The sequence below is a fragment of the Oncorhynchus nerka genome, linkage group LG6 (genome assembly GCF_034236695.1).
Source record: "Oncorhynchus nerka isolate Pitt River linkage group LG6, Oner_Uvic_2.0, whole genome shotgun sequence".
In the NCBI taxonomy this organism is placed as follows: Eukaryota; Metazoa; Chordata; class Actinopteri; order Salmoniformes; family Salmonidae; genus Oncorhynchus; species Oncorhynchus nerka.
In genome coordinates, this window is record NC_088401.1 from 56,913,252 (window position 1) to 56,940,587 (window position 27,336).

Sequence of the window (27,336 nt, forward strand, 5' to 3'; positions counted from 1 at the left end):
GGACAATAGTTGTCCCATTCAACTCGTCTGAATAGCACCTGCCAACGGAAAAAAGCCATATTATTTCAGATGAGTACAAAGAGAGAATCAAAGACAAAGACAAGAGGCGCACTAATACGATGCACACACAATATTTTATTACGTAACAGATTTTACTAGGCTGACCCACAACCACACTGACTGAAACCCCTCATCACCGAAAATACCATCACTAACAATTCAGCACAATACATGACACAGCATACCGTGAAAAATTGTATGACTGACAACAACATACAACCTTACGAAACAAATACACATTCAATAAAAGACATGCCTGGGGAAATTAAGGATTTTGACGATGAATCACGGCTATAACTGTATTTATAACTTGGAATTTGGTGCTAAAATATAATATAATCTATATTTTATTATGCACATATTTCATTGATACCTTTAACCAAATATACCGCCAACATATTTTGCATACAGATGATACTCCTACAACGTCCTACTGTCATGGCCAGGGGCGGACATCTCAGTTCATAGGTCTAGGGATTTTCATTTGAGTCCTAGGATGGAATATCACACTGACCCTATGTCATCTGAATGAGAAATTGAAGCAGTGAGCTAAATAAATACACATTTAAAAAACAATAAGACATTTTACTACAGCAAGAGGACAGAGAGAACCAGGTCAGGGAGCATGGGAGGCGGAGTTAAGTAAAGGTTATTTTTACATTTATTTTTCGATTTCGAGTAATAAGGAAGAAACGGACACCAGTCAAAAAGGTTCTATGGGAAACGCAGGCCATTCTTCTATTCATCTGAAAGCAAGGGAAAGGAGAAATATAAATGAAAAAAAAGTGGAAACAGAGTTTTCCATTGATAGTCATGTGGACCATAATCTAAATGATGCTAGATGGATAATAACCATGTGTGTCCTTTACCTGTTGTAAACCTCTATGAGAAGAAACTATACAAATAGGAAAACCCAACGATCCCGATAATGGCACAGCACAATGTGATCATCATCTTCTTCTGTAGATTAAAAAAAAACAACAGAGCAAAAGAAGTGGGAAACAAAAAAAAGAGGATAGGAACCCATCATAGCACAGTTAAAATATAACAGAACGGATTGCTGGTCCCTATTGGACTTAATCAAAAACACTTAAAGTATTTAACAAATTAGTTATGTACAACCTACAGTATGCACTACCGGTCAAAAGTTTGAGAATACCTACTCATTCAAGGGTTTATCTTTATTTTTACTATTTTCTACATTGTAGAATAATAGTGAAGACATCAAAACTGTGAAATAACACTTATGGAATCATGTAGTAACCAAAAAAAGTGTTAAACAAATATATTTTATATTTGAGATTCTTCAAATAGCCACTTTGCCTTGACAGTTTTGCACACTCTTGGCATTCTCAACCAGCTTCACGAGGTAGTCACCTGGAATGCATTTCAATTAACAGGTGTGCCTTCTTAAAAGTTCATTTGTGGAATTTCTTTCCTTAATTCGTTTGAGCCAATCAGTTGTGTTGTGACAAGTTAGGGGGGTATACAGAAGGTAGCCATACTTGGTACCTTCTGTATACTCCCCGTTTTCTCAAATAAGCAAAGAGAAACGACAGTCCATCATTACTAACACATAAAGGTCAGTCAATGTGGAACATTTCTGGAACTTTGAAAGTTTCTTCAAGTGCAGTCTAAAAACCATCAAGCACTATGATTAAACTGGCTCTCATGAGGACCGCCACAGGAATGGAAGACCCAGAGTTACCTCTGCTGCAGAGGATAAGTTCATTAGAGTTACAAGCCTCAAATTGCAGCCCAAATAAATGCTTCACCGAGTTCAATTAACAGACACATCTCAACATCAACTGTTCAGAGGAGACTGTGTGAATCAGGCTTTTGTGGTCAAATTGCTGCAAAGAAACCACTACTACAGGATACTAATAAGAAGAGACTTGCTTGGGCCAAGAAACACAAGCAATGGACATTAGACTGGTGGAAATTTGTCCTTTGGTCTGGAGTCCAAATTTTTGGCTCCATCGCCGTGTCTTTGTGAGACGCGGTGTGGGTGAACGGATGATCTCCGCATGTGTATTTCCCACCGTTAAGCATGGAGGAGGTGTTATGGTGTGGGGGTGCTTTGCTGGTGACACGGTCTGCGATTTATTTAGAATTCAAGGACACTTAACCAGCATGGCTACCACAGCATTCTGCAGCAATACGCCATCCCATCTGGTTTGGCTTAGCGGGACTATAATTTGTTTTTCAACAGGACAATGACCCAACACACCTCCAGGCTGTGTAAGGGATATTTTACCAAGAAGGAGTGATGGAGTGCTGTATCAGATGACCAGACCTCCACAATCACCCGACCTCAACCAAATTGAGATGGTTTGGGATGAGTCTGACCACAGAGTGAAGGAAAAGCAGCCAACAAGTGCTCAGCATATGTGGGAACTCCTTCAAGACTGTTGGAAAAGCATTCCAGGTGAAGCTGGTTGAGAGAATGCCAAGAGTGTGCAAAGCTGTCAAGGCAAAGGCTGGCTATTATAAGATTCTCAAATATAAAATATATTTAGGTTTGTTTAACACTTCTTTGGTTAATACATGTCTTCACTATTATTCTACAACACAAAAATAAAGTAAAACCCTTAAATGAGTAGGTGTTCTAAAACTTTTGACCGGTAGTGTATCATTTTGAAAATGTGAAATTTTATCATCAGTAATAGACATTCTGTGCAAAACAAGGTAGATAGGACTGTACACATCTCATCAAAACTCCAATGGAAGGATACAGTAACCCATAGGAGGATGACATACGAAGGACCATGTTAACATGGGAGAGCAGGGGGGAGGGTGTGTGTCTGGGTCAGTATGGCCTGTTTGTGTGTGTGTGTGTGTGTGTGTGTGTATGTGTGTGTGTGTGTGACAGAGAGAGAGACACACACATACCTGCTCTTGATTGCTTCGATCACGTGGACTGGGATATGTTCCGCATTGCGTCAAACATTGACAAATAATAGTCGGTGAGCGAGTTCATTAGCAAGTGCATCGGCCATGTCGTACCCACAGCAACTATTAAAACATTCCCAAACCAGAAACCGTGGATTGATGGCAGCATTCGCACGAAACTGAAAGCGCGAACCACTGGTTTTAATCTGAGCAAGGTGACCGGAAACATGACCGAATACAAACAGTGTAGCTATTCCCTCTGCAAGGCAATCAAACCAGCTAAGCGTCAGTATAGAGACAAAGTAGAGTCGCAATTCAACGGCTCAGACACAAGAGGTATGTGGCAGGATCTACAGTCAATCACGGATTACAAAAAGAAAACCAGCCCCGTCGCAGACCAGGATGTCTTGCTCCCAGGCAGACTAAACTTCTTTGCTCGGTTTGAGGACGATACAGTGCCACTGACACGGCCCGCTACCAAAACCTGCGGACTCTCCTTTACTGCAGCCGACGTGAGTAAAACATTTAAACGTGTTAACCCTCGCAAGGCTGCAGGCCCAGACGGCATCCCCAGCCGCTTCCTCAGAGCATGCGCAGACCAGCTGGTGTTTACGGACATATTCAATCAATCCTTATCCCAGTCTGCTGTTCCCACATGCTTCAAGAAGGCCACCATTGTTCCTGTTCCCAAGAAAGCTAACTGAGCTAAACGACTACCGCCCCGTAGCACTCACTTCCGTAATCATGAAGTGCTTTGAGAGACTAGTCAAGGACCATATCACCTCCACCCTACCTGACACCCTAGACCCACTACAATTTGCTTACCGCCCCCAATAGGTCCACAGACGACGCAATCGCAACCGCACTGCCCTAACCCATCTGGACAAGAGGAATACCTATGTGAGAATGCTGTTCATCGACTACAGCTCAGCATTTAACACCATAGTACCCTCCAAAGTCATCATCAAGCTCAAGACCCTGGGTCTCGACCTCGCCTTGTGCAACTGGGTACTGGACTTCCTGACGGGCCGCCCCCAGGTGTTGAGGGTAGGTAACAACATCTCCACCCCGCTGATCCTCAACACTGGGGCATCACAAGGGTGCGTTCTGAGCCCTCTCCTGCACTCCCTGTTCACCCACGACTGCATGGCCATGCACACCTCCAACTCAATCATGAAGTTCAGACGACACTACAATGGTAGGCTTGATTACCAACAACGAGGAGACGGCCTACAGGGAGGAGGTGAGGGCCCTCGGAGTGTGGTGTCAGGAAAATAACCTCACAACAGAACAAAGGAGATGATTGTGGACTTCAGGAAACAGCAGAGGGAGCACCCCCCTATCCACATCGACGGGACAGTAGAGGGTAGTAAGTTAAGTTCCTCGGCGTACACATCACGGACAAACTGAATTGGTCCACCCACACAGACAGCGTGGTGAAGAAGGCGCAGCAGCGCCTCTTCAACCTCAGGAGGCTGTCACCAAAAGTCACACTTAAGCTTGTCACCAAAAGCACTCAAACTTTTACAGATGTACAATCGAGAGCATCCTGTCAGGCTGTATCACCGCCTGGTACGGCAACTGCTCCGCCCACAACCGTAAGGCTCTCCAGAGGGTAGTGAGGTCTGCACAACGCATCACCGGGGGCAAACTACCTGCCCTCCAGGACACCTACACCACCAATGTCACAGGAAGGCCATAAAGATCAACCACCCGAGCCACTGCCTGTTCACCCCGCCATCATCCAGAAGGAGAGGTCAGGTGCATCAAAGCAGGGACCGAGAGACTGAAAAACAGCTTCTATCTCAAGGCCATCAGACTGTTTAACAGCCACCACTAACATTGAGTGGCTGCTGCCAACATACTGACTCAACTCCAGCCACTTTAATAATGTAAAAATGGATGAAAAATGTATCACTAGCCACTTTAAACAATGCCACTTCATAGGTTTACATACCCTACATGACTCATTTCATATGTATATACTGTACCCGATACCATCTACTGCATCTTGCCTATGCCGTTCTGTACCATCACTCATTCATATATTTTTTATGTACATATTCTTCATTCCTTTACACTTGTGTGTGTATAAGGTAATTGTTGTGAAATTGTTAGGTTAGATTACTCGTTGGTTATTACTGCATTGTCAGAACTAGAAGCACAAGCATTTCGCTACACTCGTATTAACATCTGCTAACCATGTGTATGTGACAAATCAAATGTAATTTGACTTCACGGTACCTTTAACCCAGACTCTAGGTTAGGGTTCCCCAACTAGCAGCTCCCTGGCCAAATTTGGCCTGCGAGTGATTTTATTTGGCCCCCAATGTTCAGAGAAAAAATAACCTGTTTGGGCTTCTTGCATTCCATTTGCAGTCTACAAATGATGTTACTGCTCCATGACCATCCACTCAAGAAAAACAGCCCACAGCTAATTCTAGTTGATGATCCCTGTTCTAGGTGCAGCCATTGCCGTAAGAGATCTCATTCGCCACTTGCTGTATTACAATACAGCAGATTGATAATTACCTATCACCATAAATACACATTTCTTCAGAGAAACACATGCACTTAGTCAAACAAGATTCCCTCACACACGCCATGTCTGCTAACTCAGTATTGCACAGCGCAAATTTCAGCAGCATAATTCACAAAACATAGAAAAACAAAGCAGTCTCAACCAAACCATTAAAAAACGAAATATTTTATTCCTTCATTAAAATCTCTGGAATCCATCATAATACTACAGTGAAGATTACATTTAAAATGTTCAGCTTGAAATTTCCAGACCCTCAATGTCCCACTTAGAGCCTCGTCAGTGGCTACCGCATCTGAGGTGTGGGGTGCATGAAATGAATTTGATTGGACAGATTGTAAAGGAAGGCATAAGAAGCAAATCAGATGTTCGACGAAGATCTCTCTGCTTTAGGATTTTTTTTTTAACTATTCAAGTGGCATCAAACATGGACAGAGTCATTGATTTCACATAGACTGAAGTGAAATCCACTCGTGTCCCTCAATACAAGAATCATAGGAGAGTTAAACAATGCACCATTCCTCTATGGGCTGGAGGCTGCTACTTTTCAGCTTGGAGGTTCAGAATGGCAAGACAACAAGGCAAGGGTGGTGGCGGGGGTCATTAGGTTTTTGTAATGGGGAAAGGAGTGTCAGGTTCCCTTAAGTGCGGATCAAGATCAATCAAATTATTAACATTATTGGAAAAATAGAAAGTAGTTCAGAGAATTTAAATTAAATGTTGCACGGTGTCCATTTAGTTGTGTGTGAGGGTGAAGATTTCCACTTCTTCAGATTCCCTTTTTTTGTTGAGCTTTATCAGGGGCTAATAACCAGTCTCAGCTTTGGTCCCCTTGTTTCTTTCCCACCTGGTGCTCATCCTCTCAGCCACCCCAAGGGGAACACCAGCCTGCTCCAACTAGGAAGTCCCACTGGCTGGGCCTTTTTCTATAGTTACAGTAAGAGAGGGGGAGTGTCCAAGGGCAAGGGAAGGGATAGGTTACGTCTTCATCCCCCTCTTTGGCTTCACAGCTGGAGGAGGGCAAGATTGAGTGATGAAAATGAATGAAGAGGGTGAGGTTAGGGGGCGTGGTCCCTCTATTACCCTACTGTCTGTGATAGGATGATGGCGAGGATGATGAGAGCGAGTACAGCACAGACCACTGCTATAATGATTGTCTTCTACAGAGGGGGAGAAAAAAAAGGGGAGAACAAATACATCAGTATTTACGGTAACAAATGAGATGGTGTTAGACAGAGGTACTGAGGGAAATGAAGCTCTTAACATGATGGGCGGGAATATCATGCACTGCCAGCCATCATCAGGTCATTCTGACCAATGGAGGCTCTTTGATGCAGAGTATGCAGAGCTTTTATTGTCCGATACGGGTCAGTGATTGACAGCAAATGAAGATCCCGCCCATCATAACAGTGAATCATCATCACATGTATAGTCAAACAGGACACACTACACAGCCCAAAGACCCCAATGAGAAACTGAAACCCACATATACAATCCCACACAGCCCAAAGACACCATTGATACGGACACACACCGTGCCAATCAGTGACCAGGCCATAGAGCTAAATAATGTAATTTCTATGGACCCAGCCCTTAACATAGGCAACAAGAGCACTTGTGTTATGCTTAGCAGGAACTCCTGATAAGACATGCAGTACCCAGAGATAGTCCAAACGCACCCCATAAACAGACCAAGGAGCATGAACACATACACATTTTACCACCTTCACACACACACAGCCGAAGGCAAGGAAAATGTAAAACGTTGCCAAAGTTCCAGATCCCACTACACCCACTAACACTCCAGAGTCCCTCCAACTTTACTCACCCTTTACACAACTCTTATTCGCACAAGTCTCATTTCTCCTTCAATCCCACCGACAACCCAATAATCAGAGCCACTATGGCCAGCACGATAACCAGAACTGCCACTATTATCACCATTTTCTGTGGGGAACAATTAAGTGTCTGCTATGAAGACCATTTATTGTGGGCAACAACCTTAATAACAATTGAAAAGGACAAAGCAACAACAAACATCTCTTTAAACATTTTTTAACATCCTAAAACATACATGCATGCATGACTCAGAGCAAAATGTTACATAAAGTGACCATAAATCACTCTAAAACACGCAAATCTACAGTCAACCACCAAATCAAGGGCTCCCGAGTGGCGCAGCAATTTGAGGGACTGCATCTCAGTGCTAGAGGCGTCACTACAGACCCTGGCTCGATTCTAGGCTGTATCACACAACCGGCCGTGATTAGGTAAGGTAGGTAAGCGCACAATTGACCCAGCATCATTAGGGTTTGGCCAGGGTAGGCCGTCATTGTAAATAAGAGTGTTCTTAACTGACTTAACTAGTTAAATAAAACTAGAAAGCTAGAAAGGAAGTGGAAAATGAAGAGAGAGAAGGAGAAAGAGGTGTGTGTGTGTCCTCTGTTGAGGGATATTGGTCCAGATCTGGAGAAGGAGGGTTCAAGGTTTGGGATGGGGATCGTTGGGTACCAGGGTGCCAGCCCAATAGATGCTGGTTAACGGAGCAGGAGGAAAGGCCAGGGGGTGGGACTTGGGCCTTTTTATTGCCACTCACACGACGGGCCTCCTGCTGAAACTTGGCGGCTTTCTTAGTGTCAGCTACCGCCCGCTCCACGAAGCCCACCGATTGGTCCATGTTGCTCTCAATCCTTTCAATCATTCCACCCTGGCAGAGGGCAGGACATTGTAGGAAAGAGATGTGCAGAGGAAGTGACAGAGAGAGACGGGCGCAGAGAAAAGCAGAAAAGACGACAAACGTAGATTGTTTTACGGTGGTGTGTGTGTGATCAACAGTGTGTGAGGGGAGTGTATACGGTCCTTAGAGTGCACGTGGTTTACTAATGTGAAGGTGTGTGAAAATGTTGATGTGCTTCAGAAATTGCTGCATACTGTACAGAAGCTTCCTAGAAACAGGGACAGTTACCCCAGTAGATTCAGGTTAAGGTAGTTAGTAGACGGGTGTACTTGATGATTCATATCAGGGTGTTGCAGTACCTTGCGTGCTTTGCTCTGGTACCTGATGGCTTTTTTGGTCTCAGTCTTAGCCACTGCTATGTGGTCCTGCGCTTTACACACTTGAGCTTCTATATTGTTTACAATGTCACCCTGAAACAAACAAAACCCACACAGTGAGTATACAGACATAGAAAAAACAATAAGAAAGCAGGAGTATCTATTCAACTCCATGGTAACAGAGAGAATCAGACAAAAAACAACGTCACAAAGAGGAATATGTTAGGAAGTGGTAAGATGCTTACCTTGCACACGACTTCCCCTCAGACAGCATAGGATAACCAACAAGATACATGTGGTTACATAGAGTATATGTAGCTGTGGTGACTATACAGTATGGGGTTGTGTCGATTCCAATGTGGCTACGTTAAATGTGACTCTTACTAAGAATGGAGACTCGCACTGAAGATGAATGAGTTATGGGGGGGAGAGAGATGGACACAGAAACAAGGGGAACTCTGTCCCAAAACATGGGGAAAGGAAAGCACAGCAGAAGAAGTGGGGGAAGGAACAGAGAACGACCAGGAGAAAGGGAGAGGTTACTGGGAAAGAGAAGGTAAAAACAGCACGGTTGACAGACAAAGAGGGAGCGAACAGGAGAAAGGGAGAGGTCACTGGGAAAGAGAAGGTAAAAACAGCACGGTTGACAGACAAAGAGGGAGCGAACAGGAGAAAGGGAGAGGTTACTGGGAAAGAGAAGGTAAAATCAGCACGGTTGACAGACAAAGAGGGAGCGAACAGGAGAAAGGGAGAGGTCACTGGGAAAGAGAAGGTAAAAACAGCACGGTTGACAGACAGAGGGAGCGAACAGGAGAAAGGGAGAGGTCACTGGGAAAGAGAAGGTAAAAACAGCACGGTTGACAGACAAAGAGGGAGCGAACAGGAGAAAACAACGTTAGACACAGTGGGGTTAAAATGTAGGGTAGAGATCTGAGATAATGATGGATGGATGACTGAATAGATGGCTGAGACAGAGGAGGAGTGTACCTGGCTCTCCACTAGCATGGCGATGTCCACGAACATGTCATGTAGCTCTTTGATGCTGCTCTCCAGACGCACAATGTCTTTGTGTCGCGCCTCGATCTCACTGAGAGCCTGCTTCGAGATCCCAGAGTCCATGATCTAAAGAAAGGAGACCCTTAGTACACGCACTCGCACGCGCACACACACACACACACACACAATTTCTTACCCCTGAAGTGAAAACGGCCGAGTTTCCACCCTCTAACATCTCTTCAAGCTCCTCGTCTGTCGTAGCTTTGCCAGCTGAGAAACAGAGGATAATTTTAGTACATACATGAGGTTATTGTCCACTTGTGTGTATATAAAACAGTGTGTAAGGCTGTGGGTAACTCACTGATCTCTAGTTGTCTCTGGATGCGTCCTTTACTCCTCTCCCTGAAGTCCAGCTGGGCCTCGTTGTACTTGGTCATCACGTCTACAAACTTCCTGGACAGCACTGCATGCTGGGAGGACATGAAACAGACAGGGGCCACAAGCTATAACAATCCAATAGTTATTCATTTCTATGGTAACATTGACGGTTAGGCACCGGGTTACATAAAGGGTTAGGGGAGAATTTTCGGAAACTGACCTGTGATTTGCGTATCCGCATGTCGGCTGAAATCCTCTCCTCTTCCTCAGACTCCAGATTCCTCTCGATGGCTGAGAACCAATCAACATGATTCACCAATCAGTATTCACCCATACCCCAATTAACCAATCAGCATTTAGTCTGTCTGTGATTCGTATCATGTGTGAGGGTCTTACTTTTGAGTTTGTTGCGGGCGTTGTTAGCCATCTTCTTGATGTCATTGGTGACAGCCTCCAAGTCATCCTGCGTTTCTGGAGGAAAAAACACAAATGAAAACAGACACACTGACAGTAACAGGCAAAAGGTAGAAAAGATGGGGGGGGGGGGGTTCATAGAGAGTAGCAGAGGCAGTATGTTTTACTCTGGTCTGATGTGGGGGCAGACAGTATGACTGAGTAGAGCTTCTTGACTTCAGAGACATTCTCATCAATCTTATCAATACTGTTCCTGATGTCCTCGATCTGAAACAGAGTGAAAAAATTGTTACACACACACACACACACACACACACACACACCCCATTTCAAAAACACTCACCTGAGAGAAGAACTCATCCATAAAAGCTGCATTGTCAATAGCAATTTCCACTTCCTCATCGTCATTGTCGCATGTCTATGAGGAAAAGCAGAAGGCAGCATGAGTAGATTACGTAATGTATTCAAACACAGTGGATCAACCGCATATGTACACTGACGTCATAACTGTAATTGAGAGCATAGAGAGCATAAGTACAGAGACCACAAGGCTTGGTGATACCAACACTGAGAAGGGCGAGGAGGGCTGAGGAGGAAACAGAACCAGTTTTTAGCTGACCACTCCTGCATGAATAAACATCAGACAAAACGAGTAAAACAGACACCACCATGTCTGTATTGTCAGCTGACCTGAAAGGGGGGGGGGGGGGGGGGCAAGACATAATATTTCAGTGCCTTTGAACAGGGTGTGGTAGTAGGTGCCAGTACTGGTTTGAGTGTGTCAAGAACTGCAACACTGCTGGTTTTTTTTACGCTCAACAATTCCCTGTGTCTATCTATCCCTGTGCCCATCACCCAAAGGGTCATCCAGTCAACTTGACACAAAAGTGGGAAGCATTGGAGTCAACACGGGCCAGCGTCCCTGTGGAACGCTTTCGACACCTTGTGGAGTCCATGCCCCAACCAATTGAGTCTTTTCTGAGGGCAAAAGGGGGTGCAATTCAATATTAGGAAGGTGTTTTGTACATGCAGAGTATGTACACACACTTATTTCATACATACACACTCAAAAGTTTGGGGTCACTTAGAAATGTCTTTGTTTTTGAAAGAAAAAACACTTGTCAATTAAAATACCATTCAAATTTATCAGAAAGAGTGTAGACATTGTTAATGTTGTAAATGACTATTGTAGCTGGAAACGGCTGATTTTCAATCAATATCTACATAGGGGTACAGAGGCCCATTATCAGCAACCATCACTCCTGTGTTCCAATGGCATGTTGTGTTACTAATCCAAGTTTATCATTTTAAAAGGCTAATTGATCATTAGAAAACCATTTTGCAATTGTTAGCACAGCTAAAAGCTGCTGCCAACACACTGACTCAACTCCAGCCACTTTAATAATGGGAATTGATGGGAAATTATGTAAAATATATCACTAGCCACTTTAAACAATGCTACCTAATATAATGTTTACATACCCTACATTATTCATCTCATATGTATATACTGTACTCTATATCATCTACTGCATCTTTATGTAATACATGTATCACTAGCCACTAACTATGCCACTTTGTTTACATACACATCTCATATACTGCACTCAATACCATCTACTGTATCTTGCCTATGCCGCTCTGTACCATCACTCACTCATATATCTTTATGTACATATTCTTATCCCCTTACACTTGTGTCTATAAGGTAGTAGTTTTGGAATTGTTAGCTAGATTACTTGTTGGTTATTACTGCATTGTCGGAACTAGAAGCACAAGCATTTCGCTACACTCGCATTAACATCTGCTAACCATGTGTATGTGACAAATACAATTTGATTTGATTTGATTTAATTATTAAATAAGCAATAAAACTGGCCTTCTTTAGACTAGTTGAGTATCTGGAGCATCAGCATTTGTGAGTTCGATTACAGGCTCAAAATGGCCTGGGAAAAAAAGCACTTTCTTCTGAAACTCGTCAGTCTATTCTTGTTCTGAGTAATGAAGGCTATTCCATGCGACAAATTGCCAAGAAACTGAAGATCTCGTACAACGCTGTGTACTACTCCCTTCACAGAACAGCGCAAACTGTCTCTAACCACAATAGAAAGAGGAGTGGGAGGCCCTGGTGCACAACTGAACAAGAGGACAAGTACATTAGAGTGTCTAGTATGAGAAACAGACAAGTCCTCAACTGGCAGCTTCATTAAATAGTACCCGCAAAACACCAGCGTCAACGTCAACAGGTAACTTCAGGATGCTGGCCTTCTAGGCAGAGTTGCAAAGAAAAATCCATATCTCAGACTGGCCAATAAAAATAAGAGATTAAGATGGACAAAACACAGACACTGGACAGAGGAACTCTGCCTAGAAGGCAAGCATCCCAGAGTTGCCTCGTCACTGTTGACATTGAGACTGGTGTTTTGCGGGTACTGTTGTGAGCATGCCTGCTCCATTCTGTGCTCTCGATGACAACAGGCCATGAAATGCATCAACATTGCTCGCTGCTCCAATATACACATTTAACAGAACAGAAGATTCATCAGGGTCAGGGTCTGCATCCCCGCTCGCCATCACGGCTAAATTATATATTTTTTTTAACTGATGTTGGTAGTATCGTATGAGACGTTTTGGTACCAGTACACTGTGCAACACTACTCTGTACCGGACATTATTACTAAGTAGCATTAGTCTTTAGTCCACTTATTTAGTGTTCAATTTAAAAGGGTTATCCATTTCATGTCAACCAACATCTGTTATGATGCATGTAAATGTAATTCAGAATGACTATTTAGTGTTGTGATTCAGGAAGCATCACTTGCTATTAGCTTTTGCTCTATAGGCCTTTGCCTTTAATCCAACATGCCTTTTAGGCATTTGCTCTTTAGCCACCATGCTTTCAGCCGCTGTTAGCCACTAGGGTTAAAACACCAGCATGTTTAGCCTCTGGTGCTATTAGCCTTTTCATTTTGACATGATTAGCTACCTGTAGCCTGGAAGCTCTTTTTACTTCAAATTTGACTCAAGTCTCATCTCCTCTTTACCTTTAAAAAGAGTACACTATGCCACTGCAGAATTCAATCTACACCTCTCTGCATGTTGTCTTTTTTCCCCCTCAGCTAACAGCTAAAATGTCAAACTGAACGTCAGTGTTGGTCTTAGAGTGCTACTGTATGACGAGAGTCCAAAGTCCGAGTGCTTTACGTTCCTTGTCAAAAAGCAAGATCGAAGTCGAGACAAAGATGTGGCACCTCTTGTTTTTCTCCTCATTCCCAGTCCCTCCCTCCCCCTTCAATCCACAAATGCATCAGCTGAGTTCAAGGTCTCGGAGTCAGCTGATTCCCCTGTCAGTCACACTGCATACAGGTTGGACACACACCAAATACAGTACTTTTTAAATCATAAAACTGGAAAGGAGAGCGCTTCCAAGATAAGGATTTTTGGTGGGGAATTCAATTCACCAGGATATATTTTTTATCATGAGACAAAGGGGGGTATAAAGATTCACTCATGATTTACACTAGCAAAAGCTCTATACATGTAAAGACATACTTATGGACACTCACATGCCTAGTTAGACACAGACGCACAAACAGTCTCACTCTCTTACAGTGGTAATGCTGCGGCAGTGAGATAAGACTATACGCTCTTGTCCTTCCTGTGTACTCAGTCTCTCAACAAAAACGAGGGAGGGAGAATAAAATATGTGAAAGAGTTGGGTTTGTGATTAAGTGTGTCAATTTAACACGGATACCACTCGGTTACAAGGGTGGCTCAATCTCGCTCTTTAGTCATCTGTCGGTTAGAGAACCTTCTCAACCAGGCTCACAAATGTAGCTAACTCATCTTGTGATTTATGACTCCACTGCCCTTGAAAGGATTCTGAACATGCAACTCGAGACATACAATACCAGTCAAAGGTTCGGACACACCTACTCATTCAAGGGTTTTTCTTTATTTTTTACTATTTTCTACATTGTAGAATAATAGTGAAGACATCAAAACTATGAAATAACACATGTAATGTAGTAACCAAAAAAAAGTGTTAAACAAATCAAAATATATTTCATATTTGAGATTCTTCAAAGTAGCCACCCGTTGCCTTGACAGCTTTGTGCACGCTTGGCATTCTCTCAACCAGCTTCATGAGGTAGTCACCTGTAATGAATTTTAATTAACAGGTGTGCCTTCTTAAAAGTTAATTTGTGGAATTTCTTTCCTTCTTAATTAGTTTGAGCCAATCAGTTGTGTTGTGACAAGGTAGGGGTGGTGTACAGAAGATAGCTCTATTTGGTAAAAGACCAAGTCCATGTTATGACAAGAACAGCTCAAATAAGCAAAGGGAAATTACAGTTCACTACTTTAAGACATGGTCAGTCAATGCGGTAAATTTCAAGAACTTTGAAAGTTAAGTGAGGTCGCAAAAACCATCAAGTGCTATGATGAAATTGGCTGTCATGAGGACCCCCACGGGAAAGGAAGACCCAGAGTTACCTCTGCTGCAGAGGATATAGGGTTGTCTAACCCTATACTTCTAGGATTCCAATAGGTTTCCTATGGATGATTAATAGTATCATTTAAAAACAGATATTCCCATTCAAGTCAACATTGTTCTGAAATGTGGACCTCCCAACTATCTTTGTGATACCATTTGAACGTTGAAATATCCGTATTAGTACAATGGCTTGCGAAAGTATTCACCCCCTTGGCATTTTTCCTCATTTGTTGCCTTACAACATTAAATGAAAATAGATTTGGAGGGAGGGTTGTATCATTTGATTTACACAACATGCCTACCACTTTGAAGATTCACAATAAAACATATTGCAACAAACAAGACAACCTTTTTTTGTGTGTTTTTTTTTTAATTGTGTGCTTAACTATTCAGACCCCCAAAGTCAATACTTTGTGGAGACACCTTTTGCAGGAATTACAGCTGTGAGTCTCTTGGGGCATGCCTCTATAAACTTGGCACATCTAGCCACTGGAATGTTTTGCCCATTCTTCAAGGCAAAACTGTTCCAGCTCCTTCAAGTTGGATGGGTTCTGCTGGTGTACAGCTATCTTTAAGTCACACCACAGATTCTCAATTGGATTGAGGTCTAGGCTTTGACTAGGCCATTTCAAGACAAATGTTTCCCCTTAAACCACTCAAGTGTTGCTTTAGCAGTATGCTTAGGGTCATTGTCCCGCTGGAAGGTGAACCTCCGTCCCAGTCTCAAATCTCTGGAAGACAAACAGGTTTCCCTCAAGAATATCCCTGTATTTAGAGCCTTCAATCATTCCTTCAATTCTGACCAGTTTTCCAGTCCCTGCCAATGAAACACATCCCGACAGCATGATGCTGCCTCCACCATGTTTCATTATAGGGATGCTGTTCTAGGGTGTTGAGAGGTGTTGGGTTTGTGCCAGACATAGCGTTTTCATTGATGGCCAAAAAGTTCAATTTTAGTCTCATCTGACCAGAGTACATTCTTCCATATGTTTGGGGAGTCTCCCACATGCCTTTTGGCAAACACCAAACATGTTTGCTTATTTTTTCTTTAAGCAATGACTTTTTTTCTGGCCACTCTTCTGTAAAGCCCAGCTCTGTGGAGTGTACGGCAAGGTGGTCCTATGGACAGACACTCCAATCTCCGCTGTGGAGCTTCTTCATGGTTATCTTTGGTCTCTTTGTTGCAGCTCTGATTAATGCCCTCCTTGCCTGGTCCGTGAGTTTTGGTGGGCGGCCCTCTCTTGGCAAGTTTGTTGTGGTGCCATAATTCTTTACGTTTTTTAATAATGGATTTAAAAATGGTGCGCCGTGGGATGTTCAAAGTTTTTTTTTTTTTTTAATAACCCAACCCTGATCTGTACTTCTCCACGACTTTGTAGCTGACCTGTTTGGAGAGCTCCTTGGTCTTCATGGTGCCCCTTGCTTAGTGGTGTTGCAGAATCTGGGGCCTTTCAGAACAGGTGTATATAAACTGAGATCATGTGACAGGTCTTGTGACAGGTCTTGTGACACTTAGATTACACACAGGTGGACTTTACCTAATTATGTGACTTCTGAAGGTAATTGGTTGCACCAGATATTATTTAGGGGTTTCATACAAAAGGGGGTGAATACATATGCACACACCACTTTTCCGTTTTACTTTCTTTTTTTACATGTCATTTTTTTTCATTTCACCTCACAAATTTGGACTATTTTGTGTATGTCCATTACATGAAATCCAAATAAAAATCGATTTAAAATTACAGGTTGTAAGAAAACAAAATAGGAAACCGCCAAGGGGATGAATACTTTTCCAAGGCACTGTACATTTATCTGCCAAAATATGACACCCACCCTTAGGTGACATACCTTTTATACCGTATTACCACACGGGAGGCTGCTGAGGGGCGAATGGCTCATAATCATGGGTGAAATGTAGTGAATAGAATGTCACCAAAGCCACTGAAATTGGTAATACCGCTTGTCAGTCAGTGTAGTCCACCGAAACACATCCGTGAGAAAGCTGTTCATTTGGCTCCCACATTCTTTGGTGATTACCTGCAGATAAATTATGAAAACATTTGATGAAGATGGTGAATAATCACTGCAGGACGAATAGGTAGAGGAGAGCCTCATTCTGGTCCAAATATGAAAAATCAGGGCCCTCAAGAAAACCAGGCATTAAAACAAAATTCAACAATATTCAGAAACGTATTGACCTTAGCTGGGAATCAAATATATATATATTTTTTTTAAACCAACGAATTTGCCCATGTTTATCATATTTCCAGCAACGTTCTGTGGAGGCAATGAGAATACCCATCTGTGTGTGTGTGGGGTGCGCACGTCTAGCACTTTGTGTGGCCGTTAGCGATGATGCTTATTCTTCTGGTAGATGGAAAGGAGTCCCCAAAACCCAGCATGTTAACGACAAAGTAGCCTGTTTACCTGGCAGAATGAGATCACGATTATTCATCAATCCAGTGGGTATTTGTTTTGCAAACTCTACCATCACAGGTACGATACAAAAACACAGCTAAAGAGAAGCCTCTTGCTAGGTGTGCACAAAATATCTCAGATTTATCTCAGATCGTTTCCTGATGTGGTTTAAGCATTGTGGATTTAGGAAAACAACAAAATAGGATGTTCAATTTTTTTTAATTTTTTTTTACTATGATTTTGAGAGCAAATACCTGAAAAAAAATGATAATCTGGGCTATTTACTTCATGTTTCAGTTTGAATAAAACACATCATTTGAAGAACAAACATTGCGGCATAGCAATTAATATATTGCAGTAAATCTGTAAATAAAACTTTTAATATTCAAGAGTTAAAGATGCTCAAAGTTTTTTCATACCTCACCATGAGACATCCATGTCTTTATCATTGGAAAAGATAAACAGTTGAGATATCATTTTAAAGCTTAGAAACAGGGTTATCAAACTTTTATCATTTCAGGAATAAAATAAGTATAATATATTCTGTATTCTATTTTTTTCCCCCATCTTATTCAGCAATTATTTTAAAAAACGCATAATGTTGATATCATTTTCATAGCTTAGACCTTATTTTACATTATGTCGAGGTGTGCGTTGTGCCTGCCATCAGCTGAGACACAACATGGTCTTGAATACAGACATGGTGGGTTGGGTTGGGCGATATCCAAAATGTGGGAGCCAGATTTTTATACAGTTACTGTACCACACACAAGGGGCCCTACTAATATAGTGGGGCAAAAAAGTATTTAGTCAGCCACCAATTGTGAAAGTTCTCCAATTTAAAAAGATGAGAGAGGCCTGTAATTTTCATCATAGGTACACTTCAACTATGACAGACAAAATGAGAAGAAAAATCACATTGTAGGATTTGCAAATTATGGTGGATGATAAGTATTTGGTCACCTACAAACAAGATTTCTGGCTCTCACAGACCTCTTCTTTAAGAGGCTCCTCTGTCCTCCACTCGTTACCTGAATTAATGGCACCTGTTTGAACTTATCAGTATAAAAAACACCTGTCCACAACCTCAAACAGTCACACTCCAAACTCCACTATGGCTAAGACCAAAGAGCTGTCAAAGGACACCAGAAACAAAATTGTAGACCTGCACCAGGCTGGGAAGACTGAATCTGCAATAGGTAAGCAGCTTGGTTTGAAGAAATCACCTGTGGGAGCAATTATTAGGAAATGGAAGACATACAAGACCACTGATAATCTCCCTCGATCTGGGGCTCCACGCAAGATCTCACCCCATGGGGTCAAAATGATAACAAGAACAGTGAGCAAAAATCCCAGAACCACACGGGGGGACCTAGTGAATGACCTGCAGAGAGCTGGGACCAAAGGAACAAAGTCTACCATCAGTAACACACTACGGCGCCAGGGACTCAAATCCTGCAGTGCCAGATGTGTCCCCCTGCTTAAGCCAGTACATGTCCAGGCCCATCTGAAGTTTGCTAGAGAGCATTTGGATGATCCAGAAGAAGATTGGGAGAATGTCATATGGTCAGATGAAACCAAAATAGACCTTTTTGGTAAAAACTCAACTCGTCGTGTTTGGAGGACAAATAATACTGAGTTGCATCCAAAGAACATCATACCTACTGTGAAGCATGGGGGTGGAAAAATCATGCTTTGGGGCTGTTTTTCTGCAAAGGGACCAGGACGACTGATCTGTGTAAAGTAAAGCATGAATGGGGCCATGCATCATGAGATTTTGAGTGAAAACCTCCTTCCATCATCAAGGGCATTGAAGATGAAACATGGCTGGGTCTTTCAGCATGACAATGATCCCAAACACACTGCCCGGGCAACGAAGGATTGGCTTGATAAGAAGCATTTCAAGGTCCTGGAGTGGCCTAGCCAGTCTCCAGATCTCAACCCCATAGAAAATCTTTGGAGGGAGTTGAAAGTCCGTGTAACCCAGCAACAGCCCCAAAACTTCACTGCTCTAGAGGAGATCTGCATGGAGGAATGGGCCAAAATACCAGCAACAGTGTGTGAAAACCTTGTGAAGACTTACAGAAAATGTTTGACCTCTGTCATTGCCAACAAAGGCTATATAACAAAGTATTGAGTAAACTTTTTTGTTATTGACCAAATACTTATTTTCCACCATAATTTGCAAATAGGTCCCTACAATGTGATTTTCTGGATTTTTTTTCTCATTTTGTCTGTCATAGTTGAAGTGTACCTATGATGAAAATTACAGGCCTCATCTTTTTAAGTGGGAGAACTTGCACAATTGGTGGCTGACTAAATGCTTTTTTTGCCCCACTGTACACACACACACACAATCTTTTATGTTATAGGTACAAAACAATTTAGGCAACAGGAATCTTGATCCAGGAGGCAATTCAATGTCTCTGCTGTAACCTAGAAGCTTGATTCTGACATCTAGTTCCTTCGATAGCAAGTTAGCAAACCAATTGCATAGCTGGAGCCCTGAGCAGGATATAATTTATTTGACACACTTAACATGCAGTTAGTTATAAGCAGTGGTGTAGAACGTACCCACAAACACCTCCCATCAGTATTTTCAAAATACCCCGGTATACCACAGGAGGCTGGTGGTACCTTAATTGGGGAGGATGGGCTATAGTAATGGCTGGAGAGGAATAGGTGGATTGTTATCAAATACATAAAAGACATGGTTTCCATGTGTTTGGTGACATTCCATTCACTACATTTCAGCCATTATTCTGAGCCGTTCTTCCCTCAGCAGCCTCCTGTGCGTTAATACAGTATAAATTGTATATATCGCCTAAGGGTGGGTGTCATGTTTTGGCAGATCCATTTATTAAAATTGACATTTCAACTTTCAAATGGTATCACAAAGATGGATGGAGGGTCCACACATCAGAAAAATGTTGAATTGAATGGGAAATGATACTGCCAAGCCTCCATAGGAAACCTATTGAAATCATAGAGATAAACGGTTAGACAACCATTTAAGTTCACATTTGAAAAGGTGGTTGAACCGGTGGCCATATTTATGGTATTTCAATTCAAAATTGCAGTGGTCTGAAGGGAGAGGCTAATTCTATGAATTAAACTGAACAGAAATATAAAAATGCAACATGTAAAGTGTTGGTCCCATGTTTCCTGAGCTGAAATAAAAGATCCCAGAAATGTTCCATATGCACAAAATGTTCTCTCAAATTCTGTGCACACGTTTGTTTCCATCGCTGTTAGTGAGCATTTCTCCTTTGTCAAGATAACCCATCCACATGACAGATGTAGCATATCAAGAAGCTGATTAAACAGCATGATCATTACACAGGTGCACCTTGTGCTGGGGACTTTAAAAGGCCACTATAATGTGCAGTTTTGTCACAACACAATGCCACAGAGGGAGCATGCAATTGGCATGCTGACTGCAGGAATGTCCACACCTGTTACAAGGGAATTTACTGTTAATTTCTCTACCATAAGCGGCTTCCAACATTGTTTTAGAGAATTTGGCAGTACTTTTACCTGGCTTCATAACCCCAGACCATGTGTAACCACACTAAGGTCCTCCAAAACAGTCTTCACCTGCAGGATGGTCTGAGACCAGCCACCCAGACAGCTTATGAAACTGTGGGTTTGCACAACCCAAACATTTCTGCAAACTGTCAGAAACTTCTCAGGGAATATCATCTGCATGCTCACTGTCCTCACCGGGGTATTGACCTGACTGCAGTTTGGCTTTGTAACCGACTTCAGTGGGCAAATGCTCACCTTCAATGGCCACTGGCACACCGGAGAAGTGTGCTCTTCACAGATGAATCCTGGTTTCAACTGTACCGGGCAGATGTAGGACAGCTTGTGTGGCGTTGTGTGGGCGAGCGATTGGCTGATATCAACGTTGTGAAGAGAGTGCCCCATGGTGGCAGTGGGGTTATGGTATGTGCATGCATAAGCAACGGACAACAAAGAGAATTGCATTTTATCGATGGCAATTTGAATGCACAGAGATACCGTGGCAAGATCCTGAGGGCCATTGTCGTACTATTCATCCGCCACCATCACCTCATGTTTCAGCATGATCATGCATGGCCCCATGTCACAAGGAAGCTTAAAAATGTCACAGTTCTTCCATACTCAGACATATCACCCATTAAAGCTGTTTGGGGGTGCTCTGGATTGACTTGTACGACAGCGTGTTCCAGTTCCCCCCAAATATCCAGCAACTTCGCACAGCCATTGAAGAGGAGTGGAACAACATTCCACAATCATCAGCCTGATCAACTATGTGAAGGACATCGCTGCATGAGGCAAATGGTGGTCACACCAGATACTGACTAGTTTTCTGATCCACACCCTTACATTTTTATTTTAAAAGGGTACCTGTGACCAACTGATGCATATCTGTATTCCCAGTCATATGAAATCCATAGATTAGGGCCTAATGAATATTTCAATTGACTGATTTCCTTATATGAACTGTAAATTATTGCATGTTGCGTTTATATATATTTTTATATTTCTATGATTGAAATGACACCCACCCTGTATTCAAGAGCATGCGTCTCAACCGATGGCAGCACAACACGAACACCTCATACACTCAGTGGCATGTTTATGTGTCCCAAGAAAACATTCCCCCACCAGCCTGTACTGTTGACGCGAGGCAGGATGGGGCCATTTTTAGATAATTGATGTTAAAGACATTTCTAAAAGTCAATCTTTAGAAATGTAAAATAATCAAGACGTTATCAAATAAAAACTCTAGTTCATATTTTCCAGTGATGAAGACATACATCTCATGGTATGTTGGGGTATGCAAAATGGGTCAGCTTTGAACACCTCTATCTCCTGAATGTTTTGTCATTCAGTTCCAAAAAGTCCACTTTCTGACCGCTTCTTCAATGGCCAAACATGTACGGAAAGTTGTTTAGGTTAAAAGGGATGCTTTCAAAAAAGTGATTGAATTCAAATGGATTTCCCCAATACTATGGGAGACAGCCTAGTACTTTGAGTGTCGCAGAGTACCCAAAGGATGCGTGTCTGAACCCTCTCTGGTCTTTACAGTTCAGTACAGAATGCTGTACAACAACAAAAAAAGCCAATCTATGGAGAGATCAAGCTAGTTACTACAGAAACCAGACTGAATATAATATGGTGTTCTCAAGAGACATTATCCTCGGTTTCCTGTTGTAGTCTGTTCTCCTGTCTACTGCACCAGTCAGGTGGTCTGATTATGCACTGAGCATGAACAACAATACAGCCCCACCAATTTAACATTAAGGAAAACAGCAGAGAGAGATAGAAAACCATGCAGAGGTCTACTACGGCCTCCAGTCTTGTTTTATGTAAATAGCCATCCCATAAAAAAACTGCCACACCATTTTGACTTTACTTCCCTTCCCAGTAGAAACCCATTGTACCTGCAAGATTGTCAATTGCTGCGCTGAGGCATTGGTAAACTAAACATGGCAAATATTTGGCCAACAGTAAGGGGTGGCCATGGTAACAGATCCTGACGCGGCTGGATTGGATCAGCAGCGCCTCACCCAAAGGGGAACCTTACATTCTTCAACAGGACAGAACATCCTGGTTCTCTAGTGTTAGAAACTAAGCTATTAAGAGAGATAATATCTTAAAATACCCAATAAAGGGTTTTAGGCTAGTAGGTCCACTCCAAGAGGAGTAGAAAGACCAAAGACATAGTGGAAAGAGATCGGCGATGGAGAACAATCTCACAATCATAGGCCTTGCATTACGCTACTGACTTAATTAGTATAGGTGTCAGTTACACCTGCAGTTTAATTACAGGAAACAGATGTATAAATAGATGTGGGAATTAAATAGCCTACAACCATGTCTGCCTAGGTGCTTCTAGCAACAAAGGTGTATTTACATTACTAGCGTTGATTTCTCCAATCAAATCAAAGTTTGTCATGTGCGCCGAATAGAACAGGTGTAGACCTTAGTGAAATGCTTACTTGACGGCCATAACCAACATTGCGATTTTTAAGTAAAGAAATAGGTATTAGGTGAACAATAGATAAGTAAAGAAATAAAAAACAACCGTAAAAAATATATTTTTCACTAACAGTAGCGAGGCTATATACAGGCACCGGTTAGTCAGGCTAATTGAGGTAGTCTGTGGGAAAACAGAAGTTAACGGGGGGGGGGGGGGGGGGGGGGGGGGGATTTTAAACAAAATATCTAAAGGATTGTATGATTAAAAAGACTTTCCAAACATGGGTCTGTTGTAGACCAACTTCCTGTCTGCTTACCTCATGTCAAAATAAAAGTTACTCTTTTTTTTGGTGTCCATATATGGCGCACTTGCAGGACTTTTATTTTGGAATGAGGTAAGCAGAGAGAAAATGGGTTTATGGCAGACCTACGTTTGGAAAGTCTGTTAATAATACAATCCTTTAGATATTGTCTCAAATTCCCTTTGTCATAATAACCAACAGTCCTGCCCACCAGCACAATAAGTTAAAATGGAATTGTTTTTAACTTCTGGATTCCCACTGTACAACCCAAAACCATTGAAAGCAGTATTAGTGCATGTAAATAGTGTTGCTAGGACATTCTGTTTAATTCCATTAGATGTTTTCTTCTCAAAGCCCTCCTGCATAAGGACCAAGCCTACAAACAATCGACAGAGTAAGATGAAATTGAAGTTGATTTAACTTCTGGCTTCCAGCGGACTATTGTGTTTTTATGCAAGCTAATTCCCAGCAACACTAGTTTGTAAACAGTTGTGTTGCTAAAAGCAGCTAGGTCACTTGACAGCACATCCCACCGTTGAACATCCCATTGGTTCCTGCTTGAGCGCCACTGCGTATCCATGTCCTCTTTGCTAGCTGGCGTCATTCGCTCCTGCCTGTCTAACACAGAACCCAAACCGGCTGCACGTGTGCACCATAGTGCATACATTTCTTTTGTACCCCCACACCAAACGCGATCACGACACGCAGGTTAAAATATCAAAACAAACTCTGAACAAATTACATTCATTTGGGGACAGGTCGAAAAGCATTAAACCTTTGACAATTTAGCTAGCTAGCTTACACTTGCTAGCTAATGTGTCCTATTTAGCTAGCTGTTGCTAGCTAATTTGTCCTGGGATATAAACATTGAGTTGTTATTTTACCTGAAATGCACAAGGTCCTCTACTCCGACAATTAATCCACACATAAAATGGTCAACCAAATCGTTTCTAGTCATCTCTCCTCCTAGGCTTTTTCTTCTCTTGACTTTATATTGAGATTGGCAACTTTCATAAATTAGGTGCATTACCGCCACTGACCTCATTCATCTTTCAGTCACCCACGTTTGTATAACCAATGAGGAGATGGCACGTGGGTACCTGCTTCTATAAACCTATGATGAGATGGGAGAGGCAGGACTTGCAGCGCGGTCTGCTTCAGAAATAGAACTTACTTCTATTTTACAGGCTGACTACACCACTCGCGTCACAAAATAAATGTATAAATATATATTATTCAATTATTGCGCATGCCAGCGAGCATCTGCGTTGCCAAGGGCTGAAATAGAAGTCAGTTCTATTTGTGAACCCGGTTTGGGTTCCGTGTTAGCACTTGGCAACGCAGACGCTCGTTGGCGCACGTGAGCAGTGTGGGTGCAATAATTGAATATAGATTTCTAAATGAATTTTGCGATGCGAGCGGTGTAGTCACCTGCCCTCAGCATTGTTAACAGAACTGTGGGAAAACAGTGACTAACAAGCAGGGCTAAGGACACTGTACCGTTCGCCCCCACCTCCTCCTAGCACAGCAGGCGGGAGCGACACCAGGTGCTAACGAGCTAGCTATCACACGGTCTCCCCAGCCTCCCGCCTGCTGTGTACTGGAGAAAAATGCTAGCTACTCCGGTACACAGCAGGCGAGAGGCGGGAACGACACCATGTCCTAGCGACACTGTGTGTTTGCTAGGTAGCACACGTGTCACCCACACATTGCACCTTCTGTGTATCGGAGTCCTCCTTAGCACTAGCTGGCTAAGCTAGCACAGTGTCCTTCGCTCCCTCCCGCCAAATACCTGCCCTCACCATCGTTACCAGAACTGCGGGAATATAGTGTCTGACAGGCGGGGGCAAAGGTCACTACTGGTGTGTACTACCTATAGCTAGCTACCATTGTCACCCTCACCTCTTCTTCTGTGGGGTTTATGGGCAGTTGGCATCCAACGTTATTGTGCATTGCCACCTACTGTTCTGTAGTGCCCCTGCCTATGTACTGGAGTCATAGCTTAAAAATGTGCCAATAGACGTATAAAGAGGGGTTCCTGTAGGTGCAGGAATGCCCACATGCAAGAACGCCCCGAATTGCGGGATGCAGTTGCACCTTTCTCCCACATGTTCCAATCCCCTGAGCGTGCAAGGACACACTGTATGACACCTGTGGTCCCGTTACCGTGTCCTCAAACCCAACCCCCACTGTCTGACTGCCGCAGAGAACACAAACATGTCCCCAAGAGACACACCGCAAAAACATATCCAAATTGATCCAGTTCATACAACCTTACACTATTCTCTTTGCATCGCCTCTCATTTAGGCAATCTCTTGATTTGTAAATTAAGGCGACTAATTGTGTAATCAAATAGCGTCAGTCGACCACAGGCCTTCGGATAGGATGTTGACTAGTTTGTACACTACCAAATAAGACCAATAATGAGGTAAAACATAGTTGTGTCGAATTATAGTCACTCGTTTTTTTTTTTTTGCAGACCATTTGTAATTTGCATGCTGCACCGGAGGTAATAACATCTGTCTAGCTCTGTGAAAGGTGCCTCTGTGTAACATATCCCAGACCCCACTTACAGCTTTGAGTTGTTCCAATCGGTCCTTCATCTTGCCGACTGTTAATAAAACAAGCTAAAAGTAAATATAGTATTCTCTAATTTAAAAAAAATATACGATCCCCAATCTGTGAAATTCGTCAACCAGCTGGACTGCTGGCTAATGAACGGAATCCCACCGCCAGTGAGTTGAAAATCAACTATCTCAAAGTCTTGGCAAGGTTCTTCTTGAAAGTGTTTTTTTTCCTTCTGCTTTTTCCACCAAATGTCCATACAATATGGCTGCTAGGGGAGAAACCCGTGTTTTTTTTTTTTGCTAAATCTCTTCGCTCTGCGGATTAAAACAACAGTTGTGTACAGCCCACATAATCTCTTTCGCTCGCTCGCCCCCAGTAATCATCCTAAAACGCACTTTCTCGCTCACGCATGCGTAAACGCCTTCTCGTATACGGGGCCACGCCCTGGCCAGTGTGATACCTGTGTGTGTTGGCCGACCTGCCATGCCATTTAAAGGGGACGCACAGTCGCTGTGAAGTTCATGAATTCATGTTGACAGGGTCAATATGATGAAGCCTACATTATTCTCGAATAAACAACCGACCAGTATGAGAATGCGCACCAGTCTCCGCGTATTTACGCACGGGTATGTGCGTGTATTTGTTTGGTAAATACACATGATCTATGTTTCTAGCCTATTCTGCCTACCCTCCAATCCAGAGGGATTTAACATTCATTAACAAATCCCCCTCTCCATCGCCCTCCTCTCTCACACATTCATTCACAGTCTCACACAGATCATCTGTCATCTCTCGCTCTAATAGGAAACGGTTTATTACGGCGAACCTTGACCGATAGTTTGACAGCTGTTGTTGTTTGGCACCCCTACGAATGAGAGTAGGCAAAAAAAATAAGCAAGTCTCGGTCATAGACAGACACGCACGCACGCATGCATAGCCAATCAACACAAATCCTATTCAAGTGAATTTGAGGAACTGTGGAACATTCGTTTATGTTGACCATTGACTGTCATGAGTCCACACTATAGACCAGGGGTGTCAAACTCATTCCATGGAGGGCCGAGTGTCTTCTGGTTTTTGTTTTTTTCATTTAAACGAAGACAACCAGGTGAGGGAAGTTCCTTTCTAATTCATGACCATAATTCATCATCACGTACAAGGGAGGAGTGAAACGCCGCAGACACTCGGCCCTCGGTGGAATGAGTTTGGCACGTGCCATAGACTATATACAGTACCAGTCAAAAGT

The 27,336-nt window shown here is 42.7% G+C and overlaps 1 protein-coding gene across 5 annotated transcripts; it reads right to left on the reverse strand.

Moving 5' to 3' along the window:
- Positions 1-115: 115 nt before the first annotated feature.
- Positions 116-26,498, reverse strand: stx3b (syntaxin 3b). 5 transcript variants are annotated; one of them, XM_029662092.2, is made up of 11 exons: positions 26,096-26,493; positions 10,677-10,751; positions 10,501-10,600; positions 10,316-10,390; positions 10,140-10,210; positions 9,903-10,011; positions 9,738-9,811; positions 9,533-9,667; positions 8,088-8,198; positions 930-1,020; positions 116-806 (listed from the first exon to the last, which is right to left on the reverse strand). In XM_029662092.2, exons 1-10 carry the CDS (start codon positions 26,123-26,125, stop codon positions 943-945), a joined length of 858 nt encoding a protein of 285 aa, XP_029517952.1. In that variant the 5' UTR covers positions 26,126-26,493; the 3' UTR covers positions 116-806; positions 930-942. The 5 variants fall into 5 exon arrangements, with proteins under 5 accessions (XP_029517952.1, XP_029517951.1, XP_029517950.1 ...); XM_029662091.2 differs by lacking the exon at positions 8,088-8,198 and adding an exon at positions 8,528-8,638 and having other exon boundaries at positions 26,096-26,491; XM_029662089.2 differs by lacking the exons at positions 116-806; positions 930-1,020; positions 8,088-8,198 and adding exons at positions 6,564-6,651; positions 7,320-7,438; positions 8,528-8,638 and having other exon boundaries at positions 26,096-26,491.
- Positions 26,499-27,336: the final 838 nt, after the last annotated feature.